The sequence below is a fragment of the Vicia villosa genome, unplaced genomic scaffold (assembly GCF_029867415.1).
Source record: "Vicia villosa cultivar HV-30 ecotype Madison, WI unplaced genomic scaffold, Vvil1.0 ctg.000029F_1_1_1, whole genome shotgun sequence".
Taxonomy (NCBI): domain Eukaryota; kingdom Viridiplantae; phylum Streptophyta; class Magnoliopsida; order Fabales; family Fabaceae; genus Vicia; species Vicia villosa.
Genome location: NW_026704961.1, coordinates 1,120,906 through 1,142,425, shown reverse-complemented (window position 1 = coordinate 1,142,425; position 21,520 = coordinate 1,120,906). Strand labels below are relative to the sequence as shown.

At 37.2% G+C, this 21,520-nt stretch overlaps 4 protein-coding genes across 4 annotated transcripts; 3 read left to right on the top strand and 1 right to left on the bottom strand.

Annotated features, from left to right (window-relative positions):
- The first annotated feature begins 4,174 nt into the window (after positions 1 to 4,174).
- On the top strand, positions 4,175 to 5,422 carry LOC131622280 (uncharacterized). Its single transcript, XM_058893305.1, has one exon. The coding sequence runs from the start codon at positions 4,175 to 4,177 to the stop codon at positions 5,420 to 5,422; it is 1,248 nt and encodes a 415-aa protein (XP_058749288.1).
- Positions 5,423 to 6,720: 1,298 nt separating this feature from the next.
- Positions 6,721 to 9,507, top strand: LOC131622279 (uncharacterized). Its single transcript, XM_058893304.1, has one exon. It carries the CDS (start codon positions 6,721 to 6,723, stop codon positions 9,505 to 9,507), a length of 2,787 nt encoding a protein of 928 aa, XP_058749287.1.
- A 1,541-nt stretch (positions 9,508 to 11,048) lies between these two features.
- LOC131622343 (dolichyl-diphosphooligosaccharide--protein glycosyltransferase subunit 4A) lies at positions 11,049 to 11,431 on the top strand. Its single transcript, XM_058893377.1, has one exon. The coding sequence runs from the start codon at positions 11,049 to 11,051 to the stop codon at positions 11,160 to 11,162; it is 114 nt and encodes a 37-aa protein (XP_058749360.1). The 3' UTR covers positions 11,163 to 11,431.
- Positions 11,432 to 13,423: 1,992 nt separating this feature from the next.
- LOC131622342 (uncharacterized) lies at positions 13,424 to 18,245 on the bottom strand. Its single transcript, XM_058893376.1, has 3 exons — positions 17,004 to 18,245; positions 15,451 to 15,618; positions 13,424 to 15,333 (listed from the first exon to the last, which is right to left on the bottom strand). Exons 1-3 carry the CDS (start codon positions 17,550 to 17,552, stop codon positions 13,642 to 13,644), a joined length of 2,409 nt encoding a protein of 802 aa, XP_058749359.1. The 5' UTR covers positions 17,553 to 18,245; the 3' UTR covers positions 13,424 to 13,641.
- Positions 18,246 to 21,520: the final 3,275 nt, after the last annotated feature.

Sequence of the window (21,520 nt, the reverse complement as noted above, 5' to 3'; positions counted from 1 at the left end):
TTTATGCAATTCACAAATTGTCCTCTTTATGGCTATGTCTGCTTGAGATAATCAATCTTACTTTGCAAAATCTGTTTACAAGAGAAATGTAGCAATCCAACCCTACAAACCATGTGTTTGATGTTGATCCTAACACTTTCTTTTCCCTTGATCTGAGTTTGATCAAGTCACCCAACAATACCAGTATGATTCACCGTCTCGCGCTACTCCTTTGCAATAAACCATTGTTCTTCAAAGCTTTCACTCAGTCGAATCCAAATTGTGAATTGTTGTCACCCAATATTTCCAATCGATTCACCGTGTCACGCTACTCCTTTGCAAGAACCTCCCGTTCTTCAAAGATTTCACTCAATCAAATTTGAATTGCAAAAATATTAATAAACCCCCTAAATCAACACCTTGATCTTGGAGGATAAACCCTCACAATTTTTCAATGTAACCCCCAAAGATTATCAACCCAACTTACAATTCAACAACCTAAATTGGACGTTATCAACCGAATCTAGATGGTACCCAAACAAAATATGATTTTGTGTAGTTTGTTTGTGTGTATGCATATATGTGAGGTTGAAGATGAAAAGCAATTTTTGTATGTGTTTATAATTTCCTTAACTTTTGAATGACACATGTATGAGATAATTATATGTGTGCAAGTTAGAGGCAAAAGAAAACAAGAGGTTTGGAAAAAGAATCCAAATTTTACAAAATTTCACAGCATGTGTCAACTCATATGAGTCATGTGTCAACTCATATTAGTGCATGTGTCGTCACATATCAAGTCATGTGTCGACTCGTGAGAAACAGAAGCTACAGGTTTTAAAAATGGGTTACGTGTGTTGACACATAAGTCGTATGTGTCGACCCATAGAGGAAAAATTCCTACTATGTGTCGACTCATACAAATAAAAGTTACAGTATGTGTCGACTCATGCAAACAGAGCCTATAAGCTTTAATATTGATCCACATGTGTCGGCACATTCCTCGTATATGTAGACTCGTAGAAGAAAATTTTCTTCTATTTGTCGACACATGCATTACAGTGGCCACTAGCTTTAATAATCATTTACATGTGTTGACTCATAGGATGTATGTGTCGACTCACTTGAAAACTGGTTTTTACTGCATGTAATCTTTTCTTAATGCCCAAATCCTTTTCTAAATGCATTCTGAAATGTTTTTATGCTTTCTAATGCTAAGATGCACATCACGACTCAAATGATACCGTCCAATGTATAGAAACTCTAAAGATCCTAGTTTTGACATCATGCAAAACATCTAATTGGGAAAGGACACTCACATAAACTGCATTCTAGAAACGATCTTTGCACTTGTTACAAACAACAAACTTCACACGAAAATATTAGATACTCTAATATATCACTAGCCTCCCTCAAACACTCAATTTTAAAAATTAAGGTCCATAACAATGGATAAGGACTAAGGTTGTAGATGATGAACACTACCAAAGAATATTACACACACACACACACACTCTCTCTAATTTAAAAGAAATTAGATGTAGATGAATGAAGAATACACATAGAGGTTTTCTCGAGTTTCTAGATAAAATGGGTCTTGGATCTTGATGGTTATCATTAGACTGATCAAGCTTGAATCATTACAAGATTGATCAACTATATTTCTTTGGTTTCTCTCAAAACAGCAAATTACATACACAAGATGCAACAAAAAAAGGAGATGCATTATGACATGGATTAACACTCAAGAAGTTGTTTTTCAAACTAGAGAAAGAAACAAAGTGCTAGCAATAGACACACTAGAGAAGAGCAAACAAATTGACATTTTTGTCTTAGGGTTTCACTTGAGATTTCATCATGAAAAAGAATCACAATCAAAGTTACTTCTTCATGACTATGTCTCAATACACATGTGTTTGGATCAAAGAAAAAACTATTAAATCTAAGGTGTAAAATTGTATTTTTAAGCTATGATTCAAGTCAATTAGATACCATGATTCGAGTCACATGGTGTTGTGATTCGAGTCAAGTTCACTTTATGATTTGAGTCGAATTAAGCAGAGCATAATTCTAGCTTTCTTGGAGAGCTATGATTCGTTTCAAGTACAAAACATAATTTAAATCAAATCATCTAGAGGCAAAATTCAATATTCACAACTTATGTGATTCGAGTCATATAATACACATGATTAGAATCAAATAGATGAACAAATTGATCTAAGCGTTCTAACTTGTGATTCAAGCAACACTTGATGAAACGATAAATACTGACTTCCTAGTTTCTAGGCTAAAAAAAGATCATGGACCAACATTTAAACTATTGAATAATAGGGTTTTAATGGTACAATGCTAAATAGTCGAAGCAAACAAAATACAACTCAAATGTGAACGAGTTACAAACACACGAATATTTAAATAATGAGCAAATTACAAACACGTAAATAATCAATACCTATACACATAAATTGACAAAAACATCAAAACAAAGAAAAATGATACAATACGATAACGGGACTGCAGTTTCAGATATTTGCAGTGATCACTAAACCCTTTTTCGTTAGCTTGAATACTTACCTGCTTGTCATAATTGAATCCTCATAGATTGTAAATGTTTTTATGAAAGTTCCCATACAAGTTGTCATACAGGTTATATAATAAAAGCTTCTTCTAGTTGTCACCATCAAAAACACATTATCAAGAGCTCATTTGATTACTTCTTTGAGTAACTTGCAAAATATGGTTCCAAATTCTCCCTCCGGTTAACTGGGTGAGTAAATCTCCAAAGATTCTTATCAATTTTCATTAATGCGGTGATCTGATTGACTTGCGGGAGAACTTTCAATTAGATTGGATTTGAAAATATGTGCGCTAAGTTGTGACAATCGATTGGCTTAAGGCTCTAATCGATTGGGCTTACATAATTCTACATACTTGGTACTTTTTTGGGCCTTGTACCGGATTTCCTTTGATTACTTCTTTGAGTAACTTGCAAAATATGGTTTGATAGTTCTCAGAAAAATCCCCAAAGTCCCTGACGCTCGGCATCAAAGAAACTAATCCTTTGCCCCGAGTACAGGTCATAGGGCCACAATGAACTTTGAAGAGATGAAAGAAAAGGGTCAGAGAAGGCTTTCCCTTATGTATTCACACAAATATTGAAAGACGTTCATACAGGCCCAACTCGCATAATGAAGCTGCGAAGGCGCACTACCAGAAGTATTGAAAGGCAGCCGAAGGGCGGTGATCGAGAAGGTGCATTCATAAAAAGGAATGACGCAATCTTCATACTTATTGCATATTATGTCATTTTCACTAGGGGTCAAAACACCTCAATCCGAAGATGGACCCACCTAAAGAAAATCTCCATCAATATTATCCTTTTGGGCAAAGACAAAATTAGCCGAAGAATAAGTAGAGTCTACTCAAGAAAATCGAGTATTCTTCTGTGATTTTTTAATCATGATGTACTATTTTTTCTAGATACAGGGAAGTAAAATATCAAAAGAAAAAAGGTCAAACCAAACTGGGAAAAGACAAAAGCAACAAAGTGCACAACTGACTCTTCAAGAATCGTATGCTAGCATGCAAAAGAAAGTACACTCAAACAAACACTTCAAACCACTCACACACAACACTCAAGTGTTCTAATTCCCAATGGTCACAATGAGGATACCTCAAAATAACGTTTGAGATATGGAGCATTAAAGGCACGAATTCGCAAGAAACTGAAACATTTACTCTAGCTCTTCTAGGATAGATGAAAGAGTGATCAGCCATCGAGACTAATACGAAAAACCATTGCCCTATAGATAAGTACATAGGATCCAAACTCCAAATACATTAAGTGACTATTCACAATTCACTTCTAACAAATTACATATTGTTATTTCCTCTCCATTAAATATAACGAGCGTGCCAATTTAAGTAAGCAGTTTCAATTGTTACACTTTTTTAATGTAAAACCCACTTGTCTAGAGAGAAGTTGGACTCTCTCTCTCTAAACTCATAGTGCCTTTTCTCCTCCCCCTTTTTCTCCTATTTTTTTAGGGTTTCTGCGGCGGCGGTTTTATCTCCCCCAGTTCTAGCTGGTGTATATTCCCATCCGCGTGGTGGTTTTACCCCCGCTCTTCAGTCGAAGTCGGGTGTTTATTTCTCCTTTTCTTGTCCTGGGTGTATCGTCCCCTTTGTCGTTTCTATGGAAAACTGGAAAAACATACCGTTGTCCAAAGAGGAGGAAGAGGGAGTCACGGCGGCAGAAGATGAGGTTAGTGGTGACGAAATCTTCCAGAGAACACTTGCTGGGAAACTCTGGACAGATAGTAATTTCAACTCTAGGGCATTTATAAGCACAATGATTAGTGCCTGGAAACTCAAGAACCCAGTGGAATCGCAAGAGCTCAACAAGAATTTATTCCTCTTCCGTTTTGCTACAAAGAGAGATCTTGAGACAGTCTTGAGGAATGGACCTTGGAGCTTCGATCGAAACTTACTGGTCCTCGTTCGTATCTCTGGGGAAGAACAACCCTCAGCGCTAAATATGCACTTTGGGGTGTTCTGGGTCCGAATCTACGAGCTCCCCCTGATCCTCAGAACGGAGGCAATGGCTAAGAAGATTGGAGGAATTATTGGCACGTTTGAGGAGATGGACCAGAAAGAAGCACACAAAAATGGACGCTTTCTGCGCGTTAAAGTGACGATGGATCTGAAGCAACCATTGAAAAGAGGCACGGTGGTTAAATTCAAAGAGAAAGTACTTAGGGTGCATTTCAAATACGAGCGCCTACCCACCTTCTGCTTCGTGTGTGGCAGGATTGGACACCAGATCAAAGATTGCGAAGCGCTGGGTGACATCAGTGAAGAGGGATTTGAAGATATCGAAGAACAGGACTTATCCTTTGGGCTTTGGCTCAGAGCTTCCCCGCTTCCAAGAGTCGTGGATGAACCGCAAAGGAGAGATTCAAGTTCAGGAACATGTGGAAGGAGCCTCTTCAACATTTCATCCAGTCAAAGCAAGTGTGGTTCAAAGGGGAAAGAGAAGGAAGATGATATTGAGGTGGAGCAAAGACCAGTCTTGGCCAAGAGATCTGTGGAGGAAGGAAAGGAGATTGAGAACTCGAAACAAAACTGCAACCTTGCGATTGAATCAGTTGCTGAGTCTCTAGGGGCTGTTGATATCTCAAAACCGTCAGCGGCTACAGGGGACATCCAACAGGGGAACAGTAAAAAGAAAAGGTGGGTCAGGCGAAAATCTGTGAAGAAGGTTGTCCAGGAGGAAATTAATAGCAGAGAGTCTGCCAAGCGCCAACTCATTGATGTGATGATCACTGAGGGATCCTTGGATGGCTGTGGAGAAAAGAAACAGAAACAAGAGGCGGACTACAAACCTGATACAATCAATGGACCAGAGGTAGTGTTGGGAAACCAACACTGCCTACCCCAATGAAGATCATTAGCTGGAACTGCCGGGGTTTAGGGAATCCCCGGGCAGTTCGAGCCTTGCTAAGGCTCATCCGTCTTGAAAATCCCTCTATTGTGTTTCTATCGGAAACACGGTTGAAAAATGAAGAGATGCAGAATATAAGGATTAAGTGTGGCTTTGATATGGGTCTTGCGGTGGATTGCAATGGAAACAGTAGAATGCGGAGTGGAGGTCTGGCTTTACTCTGGAGGGAGTGTGTTAATCTATCCATATCTTCCTATTCCTTGAACCATATCAGTGGTCTAATAGAAGGTGACGATAATGAACAACCTTGGACCTTGAATGGGGTCTACGGTTTCCCGGAGGAACACAAGAAACGAAACACATGGGACCTTATTAGAGATCTAGTTCAGAAGAGTGGTGAGAGAGCCCTCGTTGTTGGGGATTTTAACGACATCCTTTTTGAGAATGAAAAGATTGGTGGTAACCCAAGGTCAGTGGGGCAGTTAGCCTGGGGAAGAAATACGATGGATGCCACAGGTCTGTTGGACTTAGGCTGCGAAGGATATCCCTTCACGTGGACCAACGGTCGGGAGGGAGAGGAAAACATCCAGTGTCGCCTTGATAGAGGTTTGGCGTCTGAAGCTTTTATCAACCTCTTTTCTCCAGTCAAAGTCATTCACCTGGCCCGTTTTAACTCTGACCATGCGGCCATAAGAGTTGAGCTTGAAGCCTCTGATGGGGACAGAAGTAGGAGGAAACATCACATTTTCAGGTTTGAAGAGGCTTGGTCTAAGGATCCGAAATGTGAGCACATAATTGAGCGTCTTTGGAGGAGACAGCCGCAGGGTCACTTGAAATTAGCAGCGATGAAAGAACTAGACAAAGAATTTCAAGAATACAAAATGGGTGCTGTGAGTAAGGAAATAAGAAGAATTGATGCCAAGCTTGAGGAGGGGGGAATGTGGTCTAATAAAAAGGAGGATATTGATGCCTACAAAGATCTTGAGCGACAACGAAACAAATTGCTGCAGACAGAGGAAACTATGTGGAGGCAACGGAGTCGTGCGGTTTGGCTGAAGCAGGGGGATCGAAATACCAAGTTTTTCCATGGAAAGGCCAGCCAGAGAAGGAAAACCAACTCCATCTCGAAGCTCAAAGATGATCTTGGGTGCTGGTGGAAGGGAGACACACATTGCGAGCGCATCCTTTGTAGTTATTTCTCTGACTTGTTTACTTCTTCTGGTCCTTCTAATATTTCTGAGGTGTGTGCCGTTGTGGAGGGGAAGGTTGACTCAACTGCGTATAACTAGTGCCAATCTATGTTCACACGGGAGGAGGTAAAAGCTGCTATTGATCAAATGCACCCTCTTAAGGCTCCTGGGCCTGACGGGCTGCCTGCCATCTTTTTTCAAAAGTTCTGGCGTATTGTAGGCTCGGACGTGTATAGCCTTGTGCTGGCAATTCTGAATGACGGGAAGGATCCTAGCATCATTAACAACACTTTCATCACCCTCATCCCCAAATGCAAGAACCCCAAGACTCCAAAAGACTTTCGACCGATTAGCCTATGTAATGTTATTATGAAAATTGTGACCAAGACAATTGCTAATAGGATCAAGATGATCCTCCCGGAGATCGTTGACGAAGAACAAAGCGCTTTCATCCATGGTAGGCTTATCACTGACAATGCCCTCTTAGCTATGGAATGCTTCCATTGGATGAAGAAAAAAACCAAAGGGAAAAAAGGCGTCATGGCCCTCAAGCTCGACATGTCCAAGGCTTATGACCGGATTGAGTGGGAGTTCATTATTGGGACCCTTCAATCCATGGGGTTTCCGGAGACCTTAACTTCCCTTATTCACCGCTGCATCTCCTCCGTTACCTACCAGATCTTAATCAACGGGCAGCCTAGCAGGATCTTGACTCCGGAGCGGGGGCTCCGCCAAGGGGACCCCCTCTCTCCTTATCTTTTTATTCTCTGTTCTGATGTTTTTTCAGGTATGCTGAAGCAAGCAAATAGGAACAAAAGCCTCCATGGGATCAAAGTGGCCAGAGGTGCCCCCATCATCACTCACCTTTTCTTTGCTGATGACAGCTTATTATTCACCAGAGCTAGTGAGAATGAAGGCAGTGAAGTCATGAACCTTTTGAAGACATACCAGGTTGCTTCGGGACAAGTTGTCAACTTAGAGAAGTCGGAGGCATCTTATAGTCGAAATGTGCGTGAAGAAGTCAAGTTATTGATCCAAAACCGGATGCGAGTAAAGACTGTGGCGAGACACTCTAAGTATCTTGGTCTTCCAGTTATCTTTGGTAGGTCTAAGAAGGAGATTTTCAGGCTGGTAATAGAGAGAGTGTGGAAAAAGCTTAAAGGCTGGAAAGAAAAGTTCCTATCCAGAACCGGAAAAGAAATCTTAATCAAAGCTGTAGCCCAGGCTATACCAAGCTACATCATGAGCTGCTACCGCCTTCCTAGTGGAGTGTGTGATGAGATCGAGAGCTTATTGGCCAAATTCTGGTGGGGAGCTAAGAACGGGGAACGGAAGCTACACTGGCTGTCTTGGGACAAACTAGCTAGCTCAAAAGGAAGTGGAGGTATGGGGTTTAGGGGAATCAGCAACTTCAATACCAGCCTGTTGGGGAAGCATTTTTGGAGGCTGCTGAAGGTGGACAATTCTCTTTTTGCAAGAGTTTTCAAGAGCCGGTACTACCCAAACTGTTCCATCAAAGAGGCAGCTTTGGGCTACAATCCCAGCTACGCATGGAGGAGTATTCTGAGTGCTAAGGACTGTGTGTGTACAGGCTCGTCATGGAGGATTGGAACAGGCTCTAAGGTGAGTGTGTGGAAGGATAACTGGGTTCCGGGATTTACGAGAGGTTTGCCTTTAATTCCTAATAGTTTGGTGGGGAGAGAAGCTGTTGTGAGTGACCTTATCAACCACTCTACAAGCTGCTGGAACAGAGACTTGATCGTGGGGAGCTTTGGCCCTTTAATTGCTCATAAGATTCTCAGTCTCCCTCTATCCTGGCGCACTGTTGAAGATGAGCTTATTTGGACGTGTGAGAAAAATGGCGTGTACTCTGTCAAGTCTGCATACCACAAGCTTCAATCCGAATCTATGAGCAAGAAACCGTCTTCCTCGGGATCCAATTTTAACCAGGTTTGGAAAAGAATCTGGCACCATCATTTGCAACCTCGTGTGAAAAGCTTCCTTTGGAGGCTAGGCAAAAACATTCTGCCCACCAGAACTAACCTCCAAAGGAAAGGAATAAGCCTTGACTGTGTGTGCCCTCTATGTGGCTTGGAACCTGAGTCTACTAATCACTTGTTTTTGCAATGTAATTTCTCAAAAGCTGTTCACTTTTCTTCTCCTCTAGGTGTTAGAGTTCCCCCTGACATGGATGTCCTTGAATGGCTTAAAATCTGCCTGGATAGCACGGATACTCTCTGTTCCCAGATGCTATGCTCCTTGCTTTGGAAGATTTGGGAGGCGAGAAACCTCTTGCTCTTCCAGAAGACTGCAAAGCCTCCGGAGTTTGTGGCCATGGAAGCGTGGGACACGGTGCTTGAATATAATGATGCGAATCCCATTCCAAAGAAGATGAATCCGGTTCCTTCTGTGTGGAATTCCAAGAACCATGACAAGGAACTGGCGATAATCCAAGTGGATGCAGGATGCTATGAAGAAGGGGTGGTGGCCTTTGGCTGTTTGATAAAGTCTTGGGACTCTAAGGTGATTTACGGAGCATGTAAACGGGAGACCATGAGTGCTGACCCTGCTCTGGCTGAATTGCTCGCTATCCGGTGGTGTCTGCAAGTTGCAAAGGAGATCCATTTGGACAAGATTATTGTTCAATCTGATGCAATGACAGTGGTAGATGGGATTAATTCCAATATGTCCAATGCCGCTCTTGAACTGATCGCAGGAGATGTTAGAGAGCTCTGTAGCTTTTTTAAGTTTAGTGCTATTATGTACCTCAATAGGTTGTTCTTGTCTGATGCCCATAATCTTGTTAAATGGGGCAAAATTCTCGGGGCTAGATCGTGGACTGTTGATCCCCCCGTTTGTTTTTCTGTTATGGCCCCTGTGGGCGTCTCTTTTTAATGAAATCAGATTTCCAATCAAAAAAAAAAAGTAAGCAGTTTCAAATTCAAATTCAATTCATTCATCTCCCTCACATACTGACTTGAGCATTTGAGTGCTAACTTTGCAAGTCAGACCCCTCTCAATCTTTTCAAAAACTTAGATCCTCACTCCATTTCTGATTTTAGAATGGAACAAATATTAAATAAAGAAATTTTAAAACAAAACTTCTAATATAAATATTCAAATTGAAAATTTTTCTCACTTACAATAGTTTGGAGAATTTGAAAATTCGAGGGTTACAATATTAAAATTTTAAATTTGAATATTTATTTCGAATATATAAAAATTGTGAAATCTCAATAATAAAAATTCAAACAAAGGTCTCAATATTATTTTTTTTACTTTTAAATAAAATTTGGGAATTAAGACCACAGTATGTTTTTGAAGAAAAGTGAAAAGAGTGAATTTTTGAAGGAAAAAAAAATAGTTATTTTGAGATTATCATATTTGCGAGTAGAGAACCAAAAAAAACGGAATTTACATTTAATTTTTTTTTCTTTGGTAAATAATGAAATTGTAAGGGTAAAATAGTCAACCCAAGAAAGACTAATCTGCTTGTTATTCGCATCAGAGTCTGTAAGTTACACAGATCGAGCAAGACCTAGGAAGCACTCAGCAACACTCGCCGGACGGAAAATTGATCCCGTTTCCACCGTGTTCCAAAGGTATCACCGCCGTATTCTCAATTTTTGTTTCCGATCCGTTCTTTTCTCTCATTGACCGCATCGATCCCCAATTTCCCCTTTCGATTATCATCATCATTAAAAATTTCACTGTTCTATGATAATTTGTTTACTCGATATGGTTTATAAGTTTTCAGATCGGGGCTTTTTGGTTCTATTGTGTGTGTTTCTATATCGATTCTTTAGTCTTCTGATGATTGGATCGTAACGAAATCTTAGGATTTCTGATTATTCATGATCTATTTTGATTTTCAATTGTAAGCGTTAATGAGAAAATTGGAAGAAAGATTTGAAATTTCGGTCAAATGCGGATGATGCAGCTGTGAATTTAGTTATGAATTGTGATGTGGCCATGCAGTTTCGAAAACCTTTATCATATTGTCGCAATTCTAATTAGGCTATGTTTGGATCGATGAGATCAGATAGAACGGTATGGGATGGAATGAAGTGGTGTTTCATTGTTTGGATGATTTAAAATCGGATGGAGCGGAGTGGAATGGAATGGAATCTTCATTCTGCTTTGCATCATTCCGCTTCATTCCACTCTATTCCTTTTCATTTCGCTCCGTTCATTTTATGATATCCAAACATAGTCAGACTAGGGAAAACAATTTAGATCATGATAGGAGTTTAGCAAGTTGAATTTTTTTACCCCTTTTGTTGTGCATTCAAATTTGTGGTTTAGATGGTGTATTTAGTTGTGATGGCAGAGTCAAATTTATGAGGATGTTGGGATTGATTTTTGTGATGTAAATCAATTTCCGATACCACAACCAGGTTGCTCATGAGTGTTCTTTTTTTTCCATGATGTTACAGATGATTGATGATAATGATCTGGGTTTCTTTGCCAATTTTCTCGGTGTTTTCATCTTTGTGCTGGTGATAGCATACCACTATGTCGTGGCTGACCCAAAGTATGAAGGAAACTAGGAAAGTTTTGAGGTTGAAGATGTAATTTTATATTTTTGTAGAATGAGATGCTTTGCAAATGGAATTCAATGTGATAGAATTATGAACTTCAGTTTGAGAACATTGATGCTAGTTTGCTACTAAAACTTTTATAAATATCGATCAAGTACAACTATTTTTGTTTTACTTGCGTGCATGGTAGTAAAAATCCTGATTTCAATTGTAAAATCTTACGATTTTGTAATTATGCTCAGCAGATATGAGTATGCATAATCTTTTTGGTGGAATCATATGGAATTGCCCCTGTTAATTGTGGAATTGTATAATCTAAGGTATTCCAATGTTTCTGCAATTATGGTCAAGACGGTGGAATACAGCCTTAGCAGCTTTAGTTGTTTTGTTGAGACATGTTAGTATGATTTAAGGTTTAAATCACATAAATATTTTAAGTGTTATGCTGCTGTTATGTGAATGTTGATATTTTAATTACACAAGCATTTCAAATTTTAACTACGCAACTTTTTGTAATTGTGCTGTTTTCTGAGCTATGCCAAATATAAATTTACAGAAGTATTTCAAGTGTGTGATTTAAGAATTTTTTTGTCTTATACTGTTTTATATGCATATATATGAAGTTTTATACATATTTTATGATATTTATGAATTTTGTACAATAATCTACAATTAGTGTTCCTATTCACAATTTATAAATCTACCTCTGTTTTACAATTTTGCATAAAATCTCGATTTTAACTGGTTTGCTTGTGTGTGCTTGCATTACCTATGCTTTGTGGTCAAGGAACTTCACAAACAAGCTAATGAAAAAACAAATTAAGTTTAGAAGATTTGTTAAATGATGTGTTACTATATCACGGTGCAATGACAGTGTGAGCAAGATATTATTGTTTCTTTTTCTTTGGAGTTTCTAAATAGACCTTTTCCCTTTATTGACATTGATATTGTATGCTTATCTTTTGTGAGTTCAGGCTATGTTTGTATTTGCCATGGATCGTAGTTAAAATCCCAATTTGATTGTAAAATCTTATGATTTTGTGACTATGCTTACCCTCGGGCTTGGTGATTATGAGTATCTCTTTTCGGTGGAACTATGTGGAATTGTCCATGTTAATCGTGGAATTGTACAATGTACGATCTTTGAAACATTTTTGTGACTATGGTATTGGTGGTTGGGTAATATTGGTGGAACGATAAAAGGCAGCTTTAGTTGCGATGGTAGTTTAAATCCCAATTTGAATTGTAAACTCTTATGATTTTGCGATTATGCTTGCCCTCGGGCTTGGCGATTATGAGTATCTCTTTTCGGTGGAATTGTCCATGTTAATCGTGGAATTGTACAATGTACGATCTTTGAAACATTTTTGTAACTATGGTATTGGTGGTTGGGTAATATTGGTGGAACGACAAAAGGCAGCTTTAGTTGACATGGATGGTAGTTAAAATCCCAATTTGAATTGTAAAATCTTATGATTTTGCGATTATGCTTGCCCTCGGGCTTGACGATTATGAGTATCTCTTTTCGGTGGAATTATGTGGAATTGTCCATGTTAATCGTGGAATTATACAATGTACGATCTTTGAAACATTTATGTGACTATGGTATTGGTGGTTGGGTAATATTGGTGGAACGACAAAAGGCAGCTTTAGCTGTTTTGGTTGAGACTTTTGAATTTGATTGAAGGTTTAAATTACATAAGTATTTCAAGTGTTATGTGAGTGTTACTGTTGTAACCACACAAGTATTGACGTTTTAATTCTGCAAGTGTTATGCAACTATGATGTTCCAGTTTGTTTTAAGAATATTTTGCCTTATACACTATTTTATATGCATTGATATGCATATGTTGGAGATTTATGATTCTTGTCCGATTGGTGTTACGATTGCACGATTTATGATTATACTCCCCCTTTTCTGCTTTTGCATAAAATCTTGATTTTAACTACCTTGCTTGCGTGTGCTTGCATTCTATGCTCTGTGGTCAAAGAACTTTCACAAACAAGTTAATGAAAAAAAGAATTAAGTTTAGAAGGTTTGCTAGATGATGTGTTACTATTACATGTTGGTCCAATCACAATGTGAGCAATGTAGTATTGTTTCTTTTTTCTTTGAAGTTTATAAATAGACCTTTTCCCTTTACTGATTTTGTGATGTTGCATGTATATCATTTGTGAGTTCAGGCTATATATCACTAATATGTTTGCATTTGCTTGGATGCTAGTGCTACTTGACTTACATTGAATAAGGTGATTTATTTAATCTAGAGTTTGTTGATACCACATCAAGGATTGAATTTTCTTTTTAGGGTGCTTTAAACATCAATTTATAGAGTTGAATCACTTCTCTTTTCAATTGGATGATTTTATACAAGATACTATCTACATGTCATTGGCTAACTTGTAAGTCTAAGTCTCTTATTGTGGTCATTTTGGAACCACAGTGATATATTTACTATGAATGCACAGCATTGATCTTAAAATAAATCTATTTGAAGTTTGTTTCACTTGAGGGGTTCTCCCATATACATAGCTCTCTTATTTCACTCTCAATCTTGCCTATTTCTCTCATCAAGCTACTGGTGCAGAATCCCAAGCTGCTGTAATGAAAAAGCATCTGAACTTTAAGCGTCTCCTCGTCTTTGTTGGTATGAGTTTTGTCAGCAATTTCCTCTAGATGTTGGAGGAAAGAGTTTGTAATGCTATCAACCTCTTCATCTCTGCTCAAGATCCTTAATGCGTCTGCATTGAGACCTTCTTGTGACTCGAGATCGTGAGGAACGTTTTGGCTCTTCAAATCACTTTCAATTTTCTTAACAGACTTCATCCGTGTTATCTCTTCCAGGCTTCTCAATATGGGGTCAACTTTCTCTTTGAAAATCTTCACATTTTCATTCCCTCGACCTTGGATGTCCATCCAAACTACTCCATCTTTCTGTGCCAATTGTGTGACATGCTCCATTGAGTAAGCCACAAAAAGCAAGAGATCTACCGTCCTTGATAGAGATTTCAGCATATTGTTGTAGCAGGCATTATGAAATGGAAGGAACCAGAAATTTGGCTCCACCTCAGCTTCTGCTGTAAATTCTCTTAATTGACACACAAGAGATTTGAGCTTCTTCTGCTCTTCTCTCAGGGCTTGGTAACTTGAAGATGGAAGCTCTCTTTCGCTAGGGGTAATCATGGCAATCTGCTTAATGCAGTCCTGAAGTGTTTTCAAGGTTTGAGAAAGTTCTGATTTTGCTAGAGTTGCAGCTCTCGAGGGGCTTAATATAATCTCTACGATGATAAGGCAAGTGAGTCCTATTGTAGCCTCGGCCATTCTAGCAACTCCAAATTCAGGTGGAGTACTATAGTTCTTCCTACCAAGGATCAACAAGGCCCCTAAAACTGCTGAAATTGCCCCAGATTGGCCATACATTTTACTATGCCTTAGAAAAGAAGCGAAAATGACCCACGGTATAAGAGCTAAGAACCTTAAATCCACAATTCCCACGTATTTTTGGAAAATGAAGCTACATATGATCCCATAGATTGATCCAAAAGCTGTGCCTTGTCCTCGTGCATTTGCAACTGAGAATGTCGGTTGTCGTCCAGTCACGAAACTGATTGCAATTGTGAGCCCTGACCAATATGCATTAGTCCTGTCATACATCAAACCAAGTAACACAGCAAGTCCTAATGACAGAGAGGACTTTAATGCAAAGATCAAGCCTTTGTTGCTGGGAATCAAGTTCTTCAAAAGCTCACTGATCTTGTTGAAGCACGATTGGCAGTCAACACTTTTCTGAGCTTTCTTCAGCGCATGGTCGGTTTTCTTTGAAATAGACACGTCATCCAGGAGAAGTTGCACACAGTATAAAAAGAACGAGGTTGGAAGATCTTTGCAGGCTATAGATAGGTATTTGTTGAAAATGCCCTGTTTCATTTCTTGAGCTGTAGTTGCATCAAAAGGAACAAAACACTTAGCTTGCTGATCTAATTTTTGGCTGATTTCTCCTTTAGAATTAAGCAGAACACCTCTGAGCTCTTCATCTATAACACCAACAGGAAAAGACATGCCGCTCGATAGAGCAATGTCCATCCCTCTTATTGGTATATCCAAGTCTTGTAGTTTCTCTTCCAGGTCAATACGAGAGTTGGAAATTATTGATTGAGGTCGTTCCCAATACATGCCATCCTGTATAGTTAAAAAACAAATATTTATTAGTTTATTTGCACCTGCTAAGAAATTAAAAACCCTAAACCTACTTCAGTGCTGAACTTGAATGCATAATTTAGCCTTTGTTAAACTTACCAGTGTAGTTGTGACACAATGGAGAAGCTTGGCTCCTGTTGTGGAAAGGTACTTGGCTCGAGTTTTATAACCAACAGCAGTTGCGTTGTCTGAGGCCGAGATAGCCTCTATATTGCAGTTTAATCTCTCCGATGTATTCTCAGTGTATAATTGATAAAACTTCTTTGCCTGAAAACAAGACATTGTGAGAAATGCGTTAATGCCATTTTTAATGAATGAAATCAATAACGACAACAGTTTGCATTTGTTCAACAAAAGTGAACTTCTGCATGGAATTTTCTATAAACTATAACTCTATTATGATATGTTATTTATGTTCTTAGCATCTTGTTGAGGAATATACAGATATTATGCCTTGTTTCATCATATGGATGCTACTCAAAGAAATTTTGTAGTATATGTGGTAATGGTACAGACACAATAACTTGGTTGTGACTTGTGACAGTAACATGTTAAGATTTTTTCTTACTTTCCAGTCAAAAAAACAAAGATTTTTATTACTTGCATCAAATTAATATTTGAATAGTGTGATGTAAAAGGTGTCAAAGATGCATCGATGAGATCGGAGAAACAAATTGACATTAGTTGTGGCTTGTTTTTTCATCCGTTCATTAATTTGTTTCTTACTACAAATTATTATGCTAAATGATGAGAGAATGAACCAAATGTCTTTCTCTTCATGCACATCTACACAAACACGTGCAGACAAATTGGCATGCACATATACACTGATACAGATGCCTTTATTACATTTTTAAATATACATATGTTATTCATAATTCAACCATTGGTCAATTTCATATATTTTACAATTTTTTTTAAGTTATATAGTTAAATTGAACCAAATGACAATGATATAGTGACATCAGAACACAGAGATTACAGCTTTCATGTATTCTCTTCTCAAAAATATCCAAAGTTGTTGAGTTAGACTCCTTAGGTTTTGGAAGTACTATTATACCAAATATGTTGCTTTTGCCACATTTTGAAAGTGTCACAAAGATTAATTATATAGATCATAACGAGAGAGATCGTGCTCAACATCACATGATACAAAACTACTCTAGAAAAAGCAATTACAATATTTTAAGAATATTTAAAGAAAATGCCATTTGGAGTTTTGTGGAATATAGGCAAGATTAATTCAAAATCTAAATTTATTTTAAAATAATTAAATAAATAAAAAATTATATGTGGTTGAATAATATACACGTATCAGAGTTCATCAATATTTAATTATTATAATTGACTATCAATGATTTCATATAAATTTTTCTCATGAGAATATTCTGATTATTCTAAATTTTGAATACATTATTCATAATCCATAGTATATGGTTATGAAATTTAAAAACAGTTTTCATGTTCTACATTTTAATTTTGAATATAGTTTCTTTAGATTACTACACTATAATTGTTGGCAAAGCTCGCACTCAACCGTTTTAAAGACGGTTAGATGCATTCGAACACATAACTTCTGATTAAGTTAGACAAAACTAAAATCATCTGATTCTAGCATATATTTATAAGGTTAAAAGAGAAGTTTAAGTTACCTCATAGTAAGCAACCCTTGGATAAGGTAGCAACATGGCCAGAACAGAAGCTATAGCACCAAGTGCAGTAGAACAAGCCACATGAATTGAATGTGTAGCCACTCCTTGTTTCGCACCATATATAACTGTACTCACATAAATTATCACAAGCTGTGCATAAGCAATCCTTTTAGTCAACAAGTTCGTCGATACCGGTAACGACACCACGAACGCACCGAGTGCCACCGCCAGCGCAGCCATGCAGTCGCTGAAGTGACCGGGTCTTATAACTTGCAGGCTAAGTAGAGAAAAAATCATAACCTGAATGGTTGCACATAGAACATGCCAACAACCTTTAACTGTTTCACCAAGTGTGGCATCGGATACTATGAGAATTGTTGTTACATAAGAAATAGATGGAAATTTAATGTAACCCTTTACATGTTCAGGGCTATATAGGGCAGTGATACCAACTATGCTGCATGCTAAGGTTGTTCTTAGAGCAGAACCAAGACGAGTTTGGAACAACTCGGATCTTGTTTTAGCAATTGTTGATGTTGTTGATGACATAATGATTTGAGATACAAGTAAATTACGAGTTGAAGTTTGGGAGATTTATAATGACTTGAGGAGTGAGGGAGTGTGTGTTTCTTCTTGAGTTTTTGTATTCTTCTAATAAATGATGGATAGTGACAAGTAACATTTTATATGTAAAAGATTGTCCGGCTTTGTGAGTTTACTTTTTGAGTATGGTAGGTTAATTCTCTAGGGGAATGAAGTTCTTAATAGAAAATGACAATAATCATGTGAAAAGAATTTTCAAAAAAGTGCACAAAATTTTTCAATACTCAACTTTGTGCAGGTAAAGTATACTCCTTTATATTAATGACAGTCAATGTGTCAAAGTATATAAAATGTACTCTTTAAGATGAAATGACGATTAATATGTCAAAACATGTGAAATATACTTCTCAAGATGAAATGACGATCAACGAGTCCAAATATGTGAAATATACTCCTCTAAATGAAATGACGGTCAAATTGCTAAAGCATATGAAGGGGAACTCCTCTAAATAAAATGATGATCAATGTGTCCAAACATGTGAAATATATTACTCTAAATAAAAAATGGTCAAGGTGTTCAAACATATGTAAAGTATACTCCTTTAAATGAAATGACAATTAATGTGTCCAACATGTGAAGTATACTCCTATTGATAAAATGAGATGAAGATCAATGTGTCAAAGCATGTGAAATATACTCCTTTAGATGAAATGACAACCAATGTTTCAAAATATGTGAAATATACTCCTCTAGATAATGACCAAAAATGTGATCAAACATATAAAATACACTCTTCTAAATAAAATGTGAAATATACATCTTCAGAGATAAAGATATTTTACAACTTATCCTTTAATATTATTTTATCATGCTTTATAGTATCTCACTTTCTTGTTTCTTCAAAATATATTTTTGATAAATAAATTTATAAAATGAAAGAGAGTTAGATTTAAGAAGGAAGGTATTTTTTATAACTTACCCTTTAATACTATTTAGTCATCAGAATGCTTTAGTCATGCTTTAAAGTATTTCACTTTTTATTTCTTTAAGTATCTCTATAACAAATAATAACTATAAAATGGGGGTGAGGACTCACCGTGATGATGACAATGTGACAGTTAAGCCAAAGATGTACTAAATGCTAAATCACTTTAATCAAACACTTGGCTAAAATACACATACTGTTGTAAATTATAACTTGGCTGACCATTGACCAACGTGGAATTAGTCACACTAGCATTTAAGTAACCAAAATACAGTTGCCTCATGTGGTGTGTGTGGAATCCAAATTGGAAACAATAGTGAGCCACAAACCCAACAATTTGAGTTCTAAGTAAATTCTAATGCAGGGCTAGAAATTCATCAATCAAATCAGAACAGTCACTCAGTGACAATCTTGACTCTCCACCTATCATTTCTATATCTATTTATTACTTTTGTTTTCATACACATGGGTTTCTTTTTATTATCTAATCTTAGATAAAAATTCTAGACATTTCTCCTTGCATGTTCAATTATTAGAATGAAATTAATTGCTACAATTCATATTTCTGGTACGTGGAACTTTCTAGCCATTTCAAGATTTTTCATGTTAAATACTCCCTCCGTCCCACAATGAGTGACCTATTTGGAATAAAATGGTGTCCCAAAATGTATGACCCATTTCAATTTTCTATACACTTTTTCCAATTCTACCCTCTAATTATTAAAAAGTTTATCATTTCCAATGCATAATAAGGGTACTATAGTAAAAATAATATTATCTCTCTTACTTTTTAACACTTTTCTTAATATATGTGAAATGGTGTGCTGGGTCACTCATTGTGGGACGGAGGGAGTAGTATTGACACTTCATATTAAAAAAATGTCTGATATTTGAGATGTGTCAGCATTTTGGTACGTGAAACTTTATCGAATTATTTTTATTTTTAAATTATTATAATTATCTATGTGTCGGTATCTATGTCGATGTATCGGTGTTTGTTAAAAATTTGGAAAGGATTAGTAAAGAGAAATTCTAATTGAATTCACTGTGATAGAGAAGTTTGTATGAAAATTAATGACACACTAAATGCAGAGCACAATGTATTATGTAATGCATGATTTAGACGAGAAAAAAATTGTGAATCCGCTAAAATAATGTCCTATGATTTGCTGACAGATATATGTTGATTTTTTCAGATCTTTTTGTGATTTGAGAATTAGTTAACACCAAGGACATCACTGAATGATTAATGGTGGATAGAGTTCCCTCTAACCTAGGGTACTGGGTTCTTCACAAATCCACCAAAAAGAAATGTTGGAAAAGTACTTGTATAGATAATCATTAATGAAATATGTGACACCAAGAAAAATGACTCATCAAAATATCAAATGGGATGTTTGATATACTATTGAGATGAAGATTAATGTGTTACTATTTGATGCAAATTTAAATGGTACATATCAAATCTCAATAACACTATGCATGAATGATGAATCATAAAGGGTGCACTTAGAAGGAGTATAAAGCAATGGCCAAATTAGTTGAAACAAACCAGAGGCATGGACAAGTGGGTTCTAGGATGGACTAGCACTTGTAAAAATAGTGCCTTAGTAAATAGATCTACTAACACTTAAAATGTTGTGCACCATAAATTGTATGTTTAATTGTAGTAATGTGGTTGTGTAACATTTGCAATAACTCAAATCTTGCTTTGAAATAGGATGTGTTGTCAAAAGTTTATAAAAAGTGATATTTTTTTTTTACCTTATAACTATTAATGTTGTAATATTATTGAGGTATGCTCAATATAAAGACCTAGTATGGAGAGCTAGAACCTCATGATTATTTACTTGTTATTTGATAAGTTTGGGTAAATTTAGAATATTTAATTTATAAATTTAGATCTAATCTCTCATAATGTATTGGTAGAATATTTAATTTAAAAATTTAGATCTAATCTCTCATAATGTGTTGGTAAAGTAAATTGTTTCTTCATCTAGATTGCCTAAACTATAGAACGACTCAAACATAAACATTTATTTGTGTTTTGTGTTAGCGCAATAATCGGGAGAGGATCGAGCGAGGAGCATTTTTATTTTCGGGACTTTCTGTTTGAACAACACACTTTTGTGAGAGACACACCACTTCTCCACTTAAAGCCTTAAGGTGATAGGTGAGTGGATTCTCCCACTTATATATGCTCAAGTCACCACATGTATTTCCAATGTGAGACTATTATCCACACTCACACTTGCATTATTCTCAACACTTTCCCTCAAGTGTGAGTCCACAATGCTCTCCCTCAAGTGGAAACTCTCTCTTCCAATTACACTTGTACCGACGTTTGACACTCTTCAACGAGGCACTATACTCACATGCGGAACACATATCAACGACCATGTGGAGATACTTTTGATACAAGTAAGTCGGTCCCTTTCTCGAACCAAAAGCTCGTGATACTATTTGTTAGCGCGAAAATCGGGAGAGGATCGAGCGAGGAGCATTCTTAATTTCCAAGACATTCCGCTTGAGCAACATACACCTTTGTGGGAGACACACCACTTCTCCACCTAAAACCTTAAGGTGATAGGTGTGTGAGTTCTCTCACTTATAAAGTGTTTATTCTTTCCTTTTTTAACCAATGTGGGACCTCTTTCTCACACTTGATTCTCAACACTCCCCCTCAAGTGTGAGTCTTACACAATGCTCCCCCTCATGTGGAAGCTCTCTCTTCCACATACACTTGTATCACCGTTGACACTCAACGGAACACCTTCTACCCACCACCTGCGGGAAGTGTTTCGATACAAGTGAGTCGGTTCCTATCTCGAAACCAAAAGCTCCGATACCACTGTTAGAGGCAGGGGTGGCCCTGAGCATGGGCTCGCAGGACGGGAGCCCGACTCCATAATTTTAAGGGCACCAATTTTTTTTTACCCCTATATATATTGAAAGAAAATTTTCTTTTATAAAAAAACTTGTTAGAAT

What these genes read in the sequence shown, in the direction of transcription:
- LOC131622279 (XM_058893304.1), top strand. Translation starts at nt 6,721, where the DNA reads ATGTTCACACGGGAGGAGGTAAAAGCTGCTATTGATCAAATGCACCCT.
- LOC131622280 (XM_058893305.1), top strand. Translation starts at nt 4,175, where the DNA reads ATGGAAAACTGGAAAAACATACCGTTGTCCAAAGAGGAGGAAGAGGGA.
- LOC131622343 (XM_058893377.1), top strand. Translation starts at nt 11,049, where the DNA reads ATGATTGATGATAATGATCTGGGTTTCTTTGCCAATTTTCTCGGTGTT.
- LOC131622342 (XM_058893376.1), bottom strand. Translation starts at nt 17,552, where the DNA reads ATGTCATCAACAACATCAACAATTGCTAAAACAAGATCCGAGTTGTTC. An exon ending in CAAGGGTTGCTTACTATGAG is followed by an intron (nt 15,619 to 17,003) that starts GTAACTTAAACT and finishes TCTTGTTTTCAG; the next exon opens with GCAAAGAAGTTTTATCAATT. An exon ending in ATTGTGTCACAACTACACTG is followed by an intron (nt 15,334 to 15,450) that starts GTAAGTTTAACA and finishes TTAACTATACAG; the next exon opens with GATGGCATGTATTGGGAACG.